At 35.2% G+C, this 15,717-nt stretch overlaps 1 protein-coding gene across 5 annotated transcripts in view; it reads right to left on the bottom strand.

The window, feature by feature from the left end:
• Window positions 1-15,717, bottom strand: part of SREK1 (splicing regulatory glutamic acid and lysine rich protein 1) — a 48,956-nt gene that overhangs the window by 23,782 nt on the left and 9,457 nt on the right. For 4 of the 5 annotated variants that reach the window (XM_045494892.1, XM_045494903.1, XM_045494919.1 and 1 more), the window contains exons 3-7: window positions 10,090-10,205; window positions 4,792-4,956; window positions 4,472-4,650; window positions 3,139-3,269; window positions 2,154-2,268 (exon numbers count right to left, since the gene is read on the bottom strand). In XM_045494892.1, coding sequence (XP_045350848.1) covers window positions 2,154-2,268; window positions 3,139-3,269; window positions 4,472-4,650; window positions 4,792-4,956; window positions 10,090-10,205 — 706 coding nt within the window. Of the gene's footprint in view, window positions 1-2,153; window positions 2,269-3,138; window positions 3,270-4,471; window positions 4,651-4,791; window positions 4,957-10,089; window positions 10,206-10,491; window positions 15,634-15,717 lie in introns of those variants that run through there. The other variant, XM_045494912.1, reaches the window with a different exon arrangement.

The raw sequence follows: 15,717 nt of genomic DNA, 5'->3' as shown, positions 1-15,717 counted from the left end.
GTTCGAGCCCCGCGTCGGGCTCTGGGCTGATGGCTCAGAGCCTGGAGCCTGTTTCCGATTCTGTGTCTCCCTCTCTCTCTGCCCCTCCCCCGTTCATGCTCTGTCTCTGTCCCAAAAATAAACGTTGAAAAAAAAAAAATTCTGTGTCTCCCTCTCTCTCTGCCCCTCCCCCACTCTCTCTCTCTCAAAAATAAACAAACATTTAAAAAAAAAACAAAAAAAAAAAAACCCCAAGCAATTTCTATTGCTATGTAGTCAGACCTACAGGAAAGCATTCTCACGAATTAAGAACAATTAACAAATTACTTTAAATATTTATTTCATAAATTTCATTTTAGACTGAATAATCCTTCTCCCACTAACCCTTGGAAAGGGAAAATATCCAAATATACCTAACCTAAAATAAGACCAAGCACCTTAAAACAGAATTAAATAATATACTCCAACAGATAAATCTGAATTCACAGACCTCATCAAAGAAACAAATGTTAATCAAGTTTTGCTTTTTTCCAACCTTAGAAAACCATGAAGGTATCAGACTTGGAGCACACATCTTGTCATCAACACAAAATGAGATTCAGGTCTTGGGTCTCTTTTTTTCTTCAGAAAAAAAGTAATTACTCTTCAGCTCAATTCTGTATTTCCTGTAACTCCTTTACCTTCATCACAGCCTGTCAACCTGCAGAAATATCCACAACCTAGTACCACTGTTTCTGTACCACTTTCCTTCTCCAACTCTGGCTCCTGTGGCACTGCCTTGTTTCTTGTACGTGACACAACTTCCTTCACTTGGATCTGAACTTGCCTTGCTGGAAGGCCTTGAAGGGAAACAGTAAAACCATATCCCCAACAAGATTTTACAAACTAATAACAGAAAAGTATATACGAGTAAATAGCTAGAAGAATAGTTCACTAGAGTCAAACAAAGAACATCATATTTTTTTTCCATTTCATTGCTTTAATTTCCTTGGTATCGTAGAAAAACAGACTAAACTGAGCTTGCTAAAGAGGTTCAACATACCACATACTGGTTTCCTTTTTTCCCTCCCCTCGAGCCCTCCTCCTCCTCTAATACCACCACACACCCAGCACAGACACACACACACCTTCCTCTACCCCTTCTCTTTAGACTGCAGCATGCACGCACATGTAACACGTAATTAGGATCCATTATATACAATTTCACATTTCAATATCACCTCCCTCCGTATCTTAAAGAAGACAATAGAAATTATCACTTTAGCCACGATTCTTTAGGACACTTCCAATCAAGATGCTGTCACAAGTTTACATTCTGAGGTCCACTCTGGACTAAATACAACGAAACAGAATTTTTTTTAATAAAGAAAATTAAAAGGATAGAACTGTACTCAAAAGTAAGATAAATACAGACAGCTGGGTGGCTCAGTCAGTTAAACATCCAACCTTTGATTTTGGCTCAGGTCATGATCTCACGGTTGTTGGATCAAACCACTCTTTGCGCTACCCACTGACAGCGCAGGGCCTGCTTGGGATTCTTCTTTTCTCTCTATGCCTCCCTACTCACACGCACGCATTCTCTCTCTCAAAATAAAGAAACAACAAAAACAAAAAGTAAGATAAATAGAAAAGAAACAGTTGAAGCATAACAGCTGGAGCTACAGCTGCCAAGTTACTCCTGTGTTTCAGCTCCCAAAGTGGGTGTAGAAGGCTCTTACCATCAATGTTACCAAAGATGTGAAGTGCCCCATTTGAAGCATGGGACTAGAGATAGGTAACTACTGGAGACCAAGATCTGAAGTTCTATACCCCAAGCCTTGAGAAGACAGGGGGTTGGGTGGAGTTCCCTTTTCTCAATAAAAAGAATGAAAAGTTTCTGCCGGTTCTGTATGAAGGCTGGTTTAGTCGTAGGAAATTCAGGATTAGAGCACCTTACAAAAGAAAACCAACTTCTAAAACTGAAAATTAGTTGAGATCATAAAAATTATACACTGATTAGATAAAATTTCATTCTTAACTACAGTATTATAATTAAAGCAACATTTAATGGTAACCATAATTCCTGAACTCCGCTGAAGTTTCTAAATTCCGGTATTTAAAGAAAAATCAGAAAATCTTAACTATTTTAAATACAAGACAACAAAACTTTAGAAGATGATAGCAGAAGTTCTCACCTGTGTTTTGACTGTGATCTTTTTCGTCTAGAATGGGATTTTGAACTAGACCTGGATTTTGAGCGAGTGTGGGAACGAGATCGACCGCCTTTTCTTTCATTGCTCTTTCCAGACTCTGGGAGGAAAAAACCACTTTGCAGTGTAAGCTCAGAACAATTAAAGATCCCAGTTAATAATCAGGCACAAGTGGAATGTACCACATATAGTGCAAGGGGCCTACTCTCTGTACATCCTCCTCCTGTGCAATTATCCTTCAGAAACATCCAAGAAAGTCATTGCATAAACTCGTTGAGTGCAGCCACCCTGCAGCAGTACATATAAACCAGATGATTATAAACAGCTGTTCGTAGTATTTTGTTGCTGCCATAACGTACGATTATAACATGTCTGTAATTCCTAGGACAGTGACTGTAAATCTTCTCTCCATTTATTTTGCTAGAGTGAAGCTTAAATTCTGAGTGCTAATTTAGAAAATGTGCTCAACTGTAAACCACCTACACATTTTTGCTTGGATTTTTAACTTTTAGTAAAAGCAACATAAAGTCTCAGTAGGTGTTCCTTTTTATCTTGCTAAAACAGTCCCTGTATTTTTTCTGAATCATGGGTTCTCTTTCCTATTTTTAAAATTAAAACTTTGAAGGAAAGTGAATCTTCTCAATTAGAACATTTTAAGTATATTTGTTCTTGTTTTTAGCTTCATAATAACATTTATACCTTGCTTTAAGCAAATCAGTTTTGAGCACTAACTGTGCTATGAAAATATAAAGAACTGATTAACTCAAGCTAATGTGCCTTAAAATTCAGTATCAAGGGAAAACATATTTGGGCTAAGCAGTTCTTTGACCTTAGACACTAGTAAGTCACTTACTCTTTCTCGAGTTTCAGTCTTCTTGTAAAATGAAGGGACTAAATTTCTAAAATTCCTTCCAGTTCTACGATTCTCTGATCTTAAAGTGTGACCTATGTAACAACACTATTGCCTTACCTGGTTCAATGGCTGCTGAGATAAATGACTGAGCCTCTCGCACTCGCTTCATTACTTCTTCTAACTCCTTAGCTGCAGCCTGAGGTGTCATCTCAGGGGGTTTTACTATTGCATTGTTGGAGTGATTAATTCTAAATTAAAAATATTAGCATATCACAAATACACACCATATTTTACAAAACATAAAACAAATGTTTACATGATACAAAGATTTACATATGTGAGGACAGCTTGAAAGCACACTAAGAACAATACAGCTAAATACAGAATAACCAAAACCAACATCAAAACCATAATTCTTCTCGTTATCACCCATCCTTACCTCTTGCTAACAAAGTCAAAAGCAAGGAAAAAAGAAGGAAAAACTGAGCCCTAGTTGATTTCTTTAACAACTTCAATATAGCAGGACAAGTGCTTTTCCACACAACTTAGAATTATAATAAATTAAAATGCTAACACCAATATTAAAATGAATCATTTCTCGTCTTACAAGATTTTGTTGATAGCTCTGCACCCCAGGAGGTTGAAGGGGAAGCTGTGTATTATGTGCACAATTTTAATCAACTGTGAACCATGGGTGAGTCAGCTATAACTTTGAACGTGGGAAGCACCTGATAAAACTCTTCCCTAGCAGGTTACAGTGGTTTCTCTGATGCACATAAATGAATTTGGTGAGTCTCGCTTTACCCCTTTCACATTGAGAAGACAAGCATTCACTAGAAAGAGATTTTTATCCTTTCATACCTGAATCGTGATCAAGCTGTATAACTAATGCAATTACCTACGAAGTTCAGATAAAACTGATGCCTCAATAATCTGCATGAAATAGAATTTCTGGTCTTGAACATGTAAAGTCTACACCAATTTTTCATTTTGCAAACAAGAATATCAGAAAATATTAAAATTCAAAATGTATGATTTAAAGCATTTCTAAATATTTAATACTATTTTCTTCCTGGGATCTTGGACTTACCAAAATTCTCATTACTGTATTACTCTAAGTTCAACTCTATGTTAAATCATCTGTAAGTCTCGTTATAAAGCAAAACCAATCTTATTATAGCTTATAGAAAAAGACCTACAATCATTACACAAAGCATATAATGTTAACATCAAATCAGATCTTATAAAATAGAAAATAAGACATTGTGAAATATAACTTTAAAGACTAAAATGGTAAGTAACCCACATATTTCATTTATACTTAACACAAAGTCTTCCTTTCCACAAATTGCCAATTACTATTAAAAAGAAAAAAAAAGGCCTTAATTATATCAGCAATACTTTAAGTTTTTCCAAAATCATTAAAATTTCTTTGTTTAGGGTTTCTTACTTCAGTGGCCTGTCTCCAAACATAACTCCATTAAAAGCAAGGGCCCTTGGTACAGAATTTTGGTCTGCAAATTCCACAAAAGCAAACCGAGTTGGCTGAGTCTCATCACCTGCCATCCGCACAAACTTCACTTCTCCAACTTGTTTAAAAAATTCAAGAAGTTGATCAGCTGTCGTTGTCTGAAGAAACAAAGTCACGCTTTAATAAAGTATACTCTTTTTTAAAAATTAGGTAAATATTATTTTATCAATCGATAGGACTTTTAAGAATGGGAAAAGATTAAGAGGTCCTACCACTCACTTTCTTCTTAAATTAGTTACCTGGGAATTCAAATTGCCAACGTAGACTGTTCTCCTAATTTCATCAATTTTGGAAGGATCCACATTTCCCATAAGCGGTGGCTGTGGTATCTCTCCAAGTGTTGCAATGTTGGGGTCTAGTGCTGCTGCTGGTATAGCTCCCAAACTGCTAAGGGAAACACCCAACTACAAACAAACAAACAAACAAACAAAAATCACATATTTTCTATTAGCATCAAACATTACCACTCTTTAATCTTAAAAAGAAACAATCAACTCAACAAGATTGGAAAGTGACTAGGGAGTCCAGGTGTGTGTCTAAATTATTGAAAGTGAGGTCACAGAAGTTCTATGTACAATTAGAAATGTAACCTAATTCTTTTTTTTAAAGACATAAAAATGTCTTTAATGTTTATTTATTTTTGAGAGAGAGAGACAGATTGCAATCAGGGAAGGGCAGAGAGAGAGGGAGGGAGACACACTCCAAAGCAGGCTCCAGGCTCTGAGCTGTGGGTACAGAGCCTGACGTGGGGCTCGAACTCATTAACCACAAGATCATGACCTGAGCCAAAGCCAGACACTTAACTGACTGAGCCACCGAAACACCCCAGAAATACAACATAATTCTTATCTGGGTATTTTAAATACTTTCAAACTTGAAACTAAAAATGGACAGTCAATTCTCATTTTCACAGTAGTTACGTACTATGAAATTGCCATGAACTGGATTATTGAATATGTTATCACTCCTAGGGAAAATACAGGGCTAGGTTCCTGAAAGCTTCTAGTCACAGTTTCATCACCAATAACTTCATTACCTTATTTTATGTGTTTCTAGTTAAAGACACCTAATGTAATATATAATGCTGATTCATTAACATTGAACTCACAGCCAGAAGCACTATCAACCAGTGCTTCAATGAACCTTATCTAACCCCTGGGTTTTCTCCGTAAGGCCCATCACAGCCTTCCAAGCCCCTCAGGAACATGAGACAGCACTTCAATACTTGTGTACTAGCTTAAAAAGCAAAATCAGCAAAAAAAATACACAAAAAATATTACAGCATTACAGGTAAGACAAGGCAGGGTACTGCTGTTTGAACTTAGCTGAAAATGAACATATCAAGCAATTCAAATTATTCATCATTCTGTGGGTCAAGAAATGACCAGAAAGTACTGCCATGTACTGATTTTGAGGTTTCAAACATATTTTAGCTAGTTGGTGAATTCACAAGCACAGAATTCACAAATAGTGAGAATCAAGTGTATCCTGGGCATTCAGCTGACTAAGTTCCTAATAGTTAATAATCATGGCTCCTAACTTTTGCTAACCCTAGAAGATAGATATGAATATTATGCCAATTACACAAAGAAAAGGACTTACAGAAGTTAATGATTTTCCCAAAGCTATTGAGCTACCAAGTGGTAAAGGCAGGGAACCACTATATACAGACTAAAACTAAAACAGGTACAAAGTTTACCTAAGAAAAGAAATCGAAAATATTAAACTTACTTATACTCTGGTAGGAACAGAAAAAAACCTTTGGATGATCTTTCATAACATAATTAAATTCAGTTTTTAGTTCAAGCATTAAGGAACTTTTTAAAAATTTATTTGAGATACAGAGACAGCGTGAATGGGGGAGGGGCAGAGAGAGAGAATCCCAAGCAGGCTCCATGTTGCCAGCACAGAGCCCAATATGGGGCCTGAACTCACGAAACTGCAGTATCATACCTGAGCCAAAACGAAGAGCGGTACACTTAATCAAGTGAGCCACCCAGGTGCCCCAAGGAACATGTTTTTAATGTGAACTTAAATTAGAAAAGAAAATATCTCAAAATTTGAAAATGGAAAATTCTGCAGAAAAATGCGAAGACATTTCAAGGGGGAAAAAAACACTACAACTTTCCATTTATGCAATTTAAGAAAATTTTGAGCACTGACTGTATATTATTACAAACTAAGATTAAGCAAATACCAAAGAACAAGACTTCCTAAAGGTGAAAATGTAAGTTGATGAAACAATTATCACTTACACTTGTCAAGTGGCCTGGGTATCATCTTCTTAAAACATGTCAAAGTCATGTCTTACCATGCTTAAAACTAATCAATGGCTTCTAATTACCTTTAGAATAAAATCCAAACTCCTTTCCATGGCCAAAAAGCCCTATAATCAGTACCCTATCTCTCTCTCCAAAATCTCACAACACATACTCCACCACCCCCATTTACAAAGCTTCAGCTATACACACTGCCATTCTATTTATTCATTGAAAACACAAGTTTTTCCCACCTGATGCATTTCATTTGGCATTCCTTCTGCCAAAACACTCTTCTCCCAGCTTCTGCCAGTCAAATCCTTCAGGCATCATGTCACCGATCCCCTCTAAGAGGCTTTCCCTGACTTTATATAAAGCTTCATTTACTCTCTACAACATCACTGTTTTGTTCTTCATAGCACATACTATAATCTGTGGTATCTTGCTAACAGATGTTAGATTTGTTGCTCAGCATTACCATTTCAAGTTATCATAAAGTTGTATAAAATATCTTAGTTCAGAGTGAGTGAGTGATCTCTATGAATCAAGACTACCACCATCTGAGCCTAGTTTTTCTCCATGTTTGCTTCTGTACTGACACTCCTTTTTTCCCCTCACCCCTTGTCTTCTATTGTATAAGGTACAAAGATGTTTGAGCATAACATTAAATTTGTTTTACTGTGCAAATGAATTACTACATCCCATTAAGTTAAATAACAAATATGGGTGTTATTATTTATTAGTTTTGCGTGGATTTAAAGCATTAAACAGGCCTTTCCAGTTGTAAATCTCTTTGATCTGCAAATTTTCTCCACTGGGACACTATATACAAAGACTTGGAATGGGCTTTTCCAAAGCATCTAATCCAACCCCTTTGTTTCTCAAGTTTAAAGATCACTCAGTTCTTTAGGAACTTTTTTCTGTCTCTTTTTACTATACCATTCTGCATATACCTATGCTATTTAATAGGGTTGTCACTAATCACACACAGCTGTTTGAATTTTAATTAAAATTCAGAGCCTCAGTCACAAGAGCCACGATTCAAGGGCTCAACAGCCCCATATTACTAGTGGCTACCACACTCAATAGTACAGACACAGGCATGTCCAGCACAGCAAAAAGTTCTGTTGAATGTGGATGCTCTGTAACAATAAAATTACCCTTCTTTTTATTAGTCTACTTTCCAGCTCTGGTCTAAGAAACCGAAGTATTTACCCTTTTGGTCTTTGATGGGGTAAAGATGATCTAGGTTCCTGATGTAACACTTTTGCTTTCTGACATAGAAACTATGGTCTCCCTGAAGACGAAATATTCCAGGCAGAGATGAATACAAAAGTACAAAAGTCCTAAGGCAAAAATATGCTTGTAACGTCCAAGAAACAACAAAAACAATATGGCCAATATAAAGTAAGCCAGGAAAACAGGTAGAAAAAAAAGCGAGGTAAGCAAGCACCAAGTCATAATGGGTCACTTCCCTGTTTTCTAACTCAATATGTTCTTCATAAATTAAATTTCAATGTAATAGATATCTACAGCTGAAATAAGAGAAAACCATTTCCTCTCAAGGCAACAAATTAAATAAAAACTTTAGGCTATTGCTAAATAAACCCTAAGAATTTTCAAGATAAGAAGACAATATTGTCTGAGAAAAAGGTAATGATCCAGAAATTGATATGGTAAAATATACCACAAAATAACCAAATTAAAATTTTCTAGAAAATTTCTAAAAAGCCCAACTCAAATGATCAGATGTTCTATTAAAAAGCATTTTCCCAGGGGGCGCCTGGGTGGCTCAGTTGGTTGAGCATCTGACTTTGGCTCAGGTCATGATCTCGCAGTTCGTGAGCTAGAGCCCCCGCGTAGGGCTCTGTGCTGACAGCTCAGAGCCTGGAGCCTGCTTCAGATTCTGTGTCTCCCTCCCTCTATGCCCCTCCCCTGCTCAGGCTCTGTCTCTCTCTCTCTCAAAAATAAACAAAGATTTTTTTTTAAAAAAGCATTTTCCCACCACGGATCACAATGCAGGTCTCCAGCAGAACAATCTCATGCAAACAAGAACTAAAATTGTGCATTTCAAAGTTTCAAAGACCACTTTTATAACCTGAGTAAACAAACTACCATCCCAGGACACCTAGCTGATACAGTCAGTAGAGCCTGCTACCCTTGATCTCCACGTCATGAGTTCAAGCACAACAGGGGCAAAGCTTACTTTAAAAAGAGGTGTGGGGGGGGGGGGGGGGGCGGTTTGTAGTTCAGTTGGTGGAGCATGCAACTCTTGATCTCTGGGTTGTGAGTTCAAGCCCCACGCTGGATGAAGTGATTACTCAAAATTTTTAAAAATAAGAAAGAAAAGAAGTATTTAAAAAAAATTACTATCATAAAGCTAGTATTAGTTTATCCCCTAATAATCTAAAACCACAAAGCTAAGATACAACTTGCAACTAAGGTGAATTTTATATTTTGGCTTCCATTAATTTTTGAAGAAAAATGACCCTTCTTTAAATTAAATATGACTGGAATCTTTTACATAAAAACCAAGAGCCCAGGAGCACCTGGGTGGTTCAGTTGGTTGAGGAACTGAGCCTTGATTTAGGCTTAGGTCACGATCCCAGGGTAGTGGAATCAAGCCCTGTGCTGAGCATGGAGCCTTCTGGAGATTTTCTCTCTCTCGCCCTCTGCACTGTCTCCCACCCTCACGCACATGTTCTCTTTCTCTCACTCTAAAAACAAAAACAAAAACAAAAAACCAAGAGCCCAGTAGCAGCAAAATCTTTTTTAACCCCTCCTAGAAATTACAAAAACAGTAATAAATTCCTATTTAATTGTACACAGTTAATGAAAAAAATATTTCTGCCATGTTTTTATCTTGTTACATTTTCTCAATATCAGACAAATGTTTCTCAGAGGTTTTTTTCCTGTTACAAAGCTATGGGTCATTTTATTTTACTTTAATAGATTTAGTCTTCATGAAATGGGGAATACAGTTACCTAGATTTTCCAATTCCCCATGTGATCTAAAATGCTAAGTGTCAATAACTGATTTTCTAATGAATAATCTATTTTAGTTCTCAAATTTAAATGAATGCCAATTACTTCAGAAGTAATTCCGAAAGTCAGTTTAAACTGTCAGTGATAACGGGGGGGGGGTTTGTTTAAGTAGACCTTCTGAATCCTTTTCATTTAAAAAAATTTTTTAAACAGAAATAATTTTCTAAGCTCTTTATTCAGCTAATTACACAAGTAAACATAAATCCGTTTCAAAAAAGGGTGTGTAATACTTACTGTAGTCAAGGGATTTGGGGTCGGAATGGGAAGCAAGCCTGCACCAGGCATGAGACTTGTCATGGTTGGAGCAGGAGCCAATAAAGAGAGAGCTTTGGATTCCTCTGGAATTTTACCTGCAGAGGCAAGTTCCAAACATTATGGAAAGCACAAACACCACACAAACTTTACACTATGATTTTACAATTACCCTTGCACTTAAAAAATAATAATAATAAATGAATCTATCTATCAGATCTGTATAAAGAAATAAATAAGAACTTAAGTCTTTCCTTTTATCCTGCTCTACTAGGAAAAATAAAAGTGAGCAAAACTTCAAAGACTAACAATCTCAATAATGGAATATTATTTTAAAAATTGAATAATGTAGACAATTATTTAACACTTTGAGCTATGGGTCACCTGTACTGGAAACTTAATGTTCATGAACCAAACGATATCAAGCATGGACGCTTTCCCAGGACGGTGTTTTCGCGGTGATCGAAAGTTGTGTTACACATGACAACCGTTCGTGTTGGCTGCATCACTAATAGCACACAGAACATCAGATACAGAAAAGAAGAACATTTTTTAAAGTTTAATCCCCAGAAATGGCAAATAACCAAATTAGTCAAAAAAAAGAAAAGGAAAAACAAATATGTGCGAATTGAAATTTGTTCCTTAATGGGTGCCCCTATCCTGGTTACTAAACCTACCTACTGGTGATGCAAACAATTTTAATAACCTCCCAATAAATTCCATTCACTTTCAAGTAGACAGAAAAAAACAAAAGCCTACTGCAAGCAATCAGCTTCAATTTAAAAGGAAGCCTACACCCATCCAGTTAAGAAGACATCTCACCAACTAGGTCAGAGACGCCTAAAAGAATCCAATTTCAAAGAATATGCCTTGGGAAACTTAAAATTTTTGAGAATTCCTAACAATAAAAATTCCCTAGTCTCAGGAAACTTCTTAAACTCCTGACTTTTAGAACCAATTTATGTATCCTTGTCTGAAGAGGGGTGGTTAATGCCTAAATGTCTTGCTTGTAAGTATCTTAACTGCCTAATAAAAATAACGACAAAAACACTAAAATATTCTTAGACACTGAGAAAAAAATCCCTACAATTAATGAAAAATCTACTCTAAAATAAGTTCAATTTGCTGTATTTAACTATTAAATTCTAACCAATTAATTTTGATAAGAACTGCAACTTTCACACGTTTTCCCATTGTGTCCTCTCTCTCTTACCACCCCCACTAAAATAGTTCTTAAAAAGTTGACTACAGATATCGATTTTAGAAGAACTACTTATAATTATGTGGTAGTTGGCTATACACTTCCATTATGGAGTCTTCAAAAATAATTTAAAACACAGTGTACAAAGTCACACTAAATTGGAAATAGCATATGGAGTACGTTTCAAAAGCACCAATGCTGGATTTTAGAGGAAGAAATTCTATTTAAAACAACCAGATGTGCAGGATAAATCTCTAAACAATATTATCTGCATATACCTCTAAACATGGATGGAATTCAAGACAGCTTTTAAATTTTGCTTTAAATAATGGTTACACCTTTGTTATAACAGAAAAATTACATTTGATTAGCTTTAACAAACGCCTTTTCCCTAAATTTTGCAACATCTAAGTCTCCATTAATGTACTAATTTCAAAAACAGTTATCTTTTTATTTCATGTAAATTCTGCACAAGCAAAGAATTTTTCAAACATGCATAAATATAAATAAAATGTAGGTAGGCCTTACTGAAGACATGAAGTAACAAGAATTTATTTTATGTTATTGGTATTAATACACGTATCTGTATACCCACATATATACTAAGCTATTTATATTACTACCGGACCCGTTTTACGTATTATTTTTCAAATGCTTATAAAACCTGAACACATCTTGATAAATCGAGGTTCCACAGTGTAAATCTTATGCTTCATTATCCTAATGTGTGCATCCAAAAAACAAATAAACAGTTTCAATCTGTTAATGTTCCCAATTTAGAATTACTTGTCAATTAAATAAGCATAAGTGTCTGTCTACAAGACAGTGTAGTAAAACTACACAACGTATTCAACACAGGCTAAAAGTTGAATACTTAGTATTACAAAGACTCACTTATCAATAGGTTGTCTGACCCTCACTGCCTATCACAGTAGTAATAAACTACTATAAATATTAAGTCTAACCATAGGTAGGCACACGTTTTAATTCTAATTACCATTAAAGATCCTTTAAGAAAAAAGTCCCATTGCTTAACTTCCAAGACAGAATTCTATCAAAATTACCTTCCAAATACTATCAGAGTATATAAAAGTATAAAGCAAACAAGCATTTAGCATTTTTCCCAAACTATACTCCTCAAAGACAACTGAGAGGAAAAAGAGCTCTCACAGTATTAAAATTAAGTACTAATCCTAATCCTCAGATTCCATTTAGAAGCTGGTAACATCTGAAAATTTTTCAAAAAATTCAAGCAGAGAAACATACATGAAAGTAAGTTTTCAAGCTTCTCAAATATCCATTCCCCATGCAGGCAAGTAAAAGTCTTCATAAGTCAAGGAAGTAAGTTATTTTCTAAGAAATTTACTTATTTTCCTTGAGGATTTTGTATGCTTAAAATTCTAGGGGGAAGGATGAAAATTAAAAGCTATCAGTTGGTTTTTATGAAAGATGTAGATTTGGGAGAAAAACTGCAAAAATGTTGCAATGAGATCACAAAATGTTCCTAACAATTCTACCAGTGTTTTAGTGTTTTGAGAACAAAATGTACCTGTGCAGTCTATAATACCAATTAAGACTCACTGAGCTTCACAACACTGTATCCTAGTTTACTATGAAAATTTACTTTATCGTAAGCTTGAGCTCTGCTAATCATCTCCCAATATAATCTGCAAAGCAATGTTATGAACCCTTAATGGAATACCATTTACAAAGAACTGGAAAACCAGCTCACAAGTTAAAGTGAAAGAGATTTAACAAAACAAAAACAAAAACAAAAACAAAAACAAAAAAAAGGGACAAAATAAAGAAAAAGAAATGAAATTAAAGTAAAACAATAAAAAACAGAGACAGGGCGTCCATCTTCTGCGGTTCAGACTCCGATCTCATTTCCCCAATGAAGGTTTCACTTGACGGCAGGTTTAGTGGCATGGCAAACAATGCCTAACTCAGGCAAGTGTAACAGGTCTGCCTTGGCCAGTCTAGTCATCTAATAATGCACAAATATCACATAGAGAAAACATACAAAACCAAATTAATAGTCAAAATCCATCTACCAGAAAATGTGGACATAAAGTTACGACTGATGATTAGGCTTGACACCCTTGTTATGTTTGACCTTATCTTTTTCTAAGTGTTAACATTTATAAAAAAGAAATCTGAGATGCACGCAACAACAAAAAGGTCATATTTGGACAAGTATAATGAAAGTATATTTTATTTTGAAATGGCATGTTTCATTAACAATAGTTAATGCTTACTCTGTATGAACCTTACACACCAAACATTACTTATACAGCTCTAGGAGCTTGTTACAAAACTGTCTGCATTACAAAAACAGCAAATTGAAAGAAACTGAAAAAATTTTCTTAAAACTGTTTCTATGGTTTTCTCGTTTCTTTCATAATGCTGTTTCTGTAACATCAAAGAAAGAATGCAGTCAGTAAAGTGAACACAAGAATGTATACAGCACCCATCTCCTCTAAGAGAACTTACTCCACGGGAACTCTTCACTTTGGTTTACTTCAAACTCACTTTGCTACTCTTTTAGTATAACAATACATCATAACTTTGCTTGCAGCACATAATCAGATCTTTGACAGCTCACTGTAACATAGTTCAGTTTCTATAAAGTCATTCTGTGGTATTTAGTTAAACTAGTGAAAAATGTGTATCTGAATGCTTCTCTAATACCAATTATTTTATCAGTCAGTGCTCTAAAATACAACTAAACTTTCATGTTCAAAACCAGTGAAATGGTCTCAAAATGGCAACACTAGTAATACTCAAGGGCTATTATAATAAATTTGTATTTATTAATCTTTATTAAGCAAAACAAACAAAAAAAGGGAACCTCTTACACACCCATAACCTTGAAAACTTATGACAAATAATGGTCTGGGCTTCTCAAATAGATGAAAAAAATCAATGGAATATAGCAAGGTTCCAACGAAGCAACACTGGTAAGTATTCTTCCTTCCAATTCAGTAATGAGCTAACATAATACAAGGTCCTGTGCTGGTGATGGCATAATTTTCAGATATGATTAATATTCCCAATTAATATACTAATTTCTTTTTTCCCGTGCAGTTTACCTGGCATGAAACTGATAGGAACTTGATATGCACAACTAAACCATTACCAGCTTTCTCACCTTGCTCTCCAACTGTGGGCTCACGGTCCACTTACAGATCAACAGGTAAGGATGGGGATTCAGCAAATAATTACCTTTAACCCATTTTATTCCCCCTACTCCACTCTAACCCCCAGGCATGGGAAAAGACCTTCAAATTTATCTGAAAAAATACAGAATGTGCTATTCTGGGACTTCAAAACCAACAGAATGGAGCTCACTGTATCTAACTATAATGTTTTTGACATCCCAGAATAGGCATTCTGAAATAAGTATAAAACTTTCGAAGCACAGCAATGTTTTTACCATATACTAGGTTATTTTAATATTAACCTGGTTTCTAAAAGAGGTTGTTTTTAAAACATGACATATGAAAATTCATTAAATTGTTCCAGGTAAATTTTTTATGTTGTAAAACATTTACCATCCGCTAGTGAAAACAAGTTTTAAAGACATTTAAATTATAATAACCTATTCTACAATCCATGTACACATGCCATAATCTGTACTCTGAATAAAAGTTAATCACACACTAGAACTGTCAAATTCAGCACAGCCTATTATATGTGAATGACTCTGTAAATAGAAGTTACTAAAAAATAAGTATTAGTAATAATTAGCTCTGTAAGGCTTTGGCCTTGTTCCCATCTTCAACATCTATTTCCTTGATGGAGGCCTTGGAAAATTACTTTCCATTATTTTTCTTCAATTACCCAACCTACCCTCCAAGAAAAGCAAGCCATTAAAATAAAAACATAAATTTCAGTTGCACAGCAGTCACACTGAATATAAAATAATGGTCCCAGCAACAAGGTGAATTACCTTACGAGGATACGTCAGAGATTAAATCATGAATATTTTTCTTACAAATACCACTTATCCCCAATTTGGCAAAATGCATAGCTTTTATTTATGTAATACAATTAATATTGTATATATAGGGGCAAATGCTCACTTATTTACATATTAAAAATAATTTCCCCTACCACCCTAATATTTTAATTTCAGAAAGCTTCGTTTACAACTTGCAAATTAACTACAAAAAACAAAAGCAAACCAGAGAAGCCAAGTAATTCATGAAATTTTTAAATGTTTGGCTATTAAATCTCAAGCATATAGAAGTAATAAGTTAACCATTTTAATATATTTTATTATTAGGTAAAAATTATTTCCTTCTCCAAATTTCATTCATACACACACGCACACACACACAACAGAGTACTATCTACCTACCAATTTCTAGGAAAGCCAAAGGTAGTAACACACAGGACAGAGATTA

The sequence above is a fragment of the Leopardus geoffroyi genome, chromosome A1, assembly GCF_018350155.1.
Source record: "Leopardus geoffroyi isolate Oge1 chromosome A1, O.geoffroyi_Oge1_pat1.0, whole genome shotgun sequence".
NCBI classification, from domain to species: Eukaryota; Metazoa; Chordata; class Mammalia; order Carnivora; family Felidae; genus Leopardus; species Leopardus geoffroyi.
This window is presented reverse-complemented; position numbering and strand designations above follow the sequence as displayed.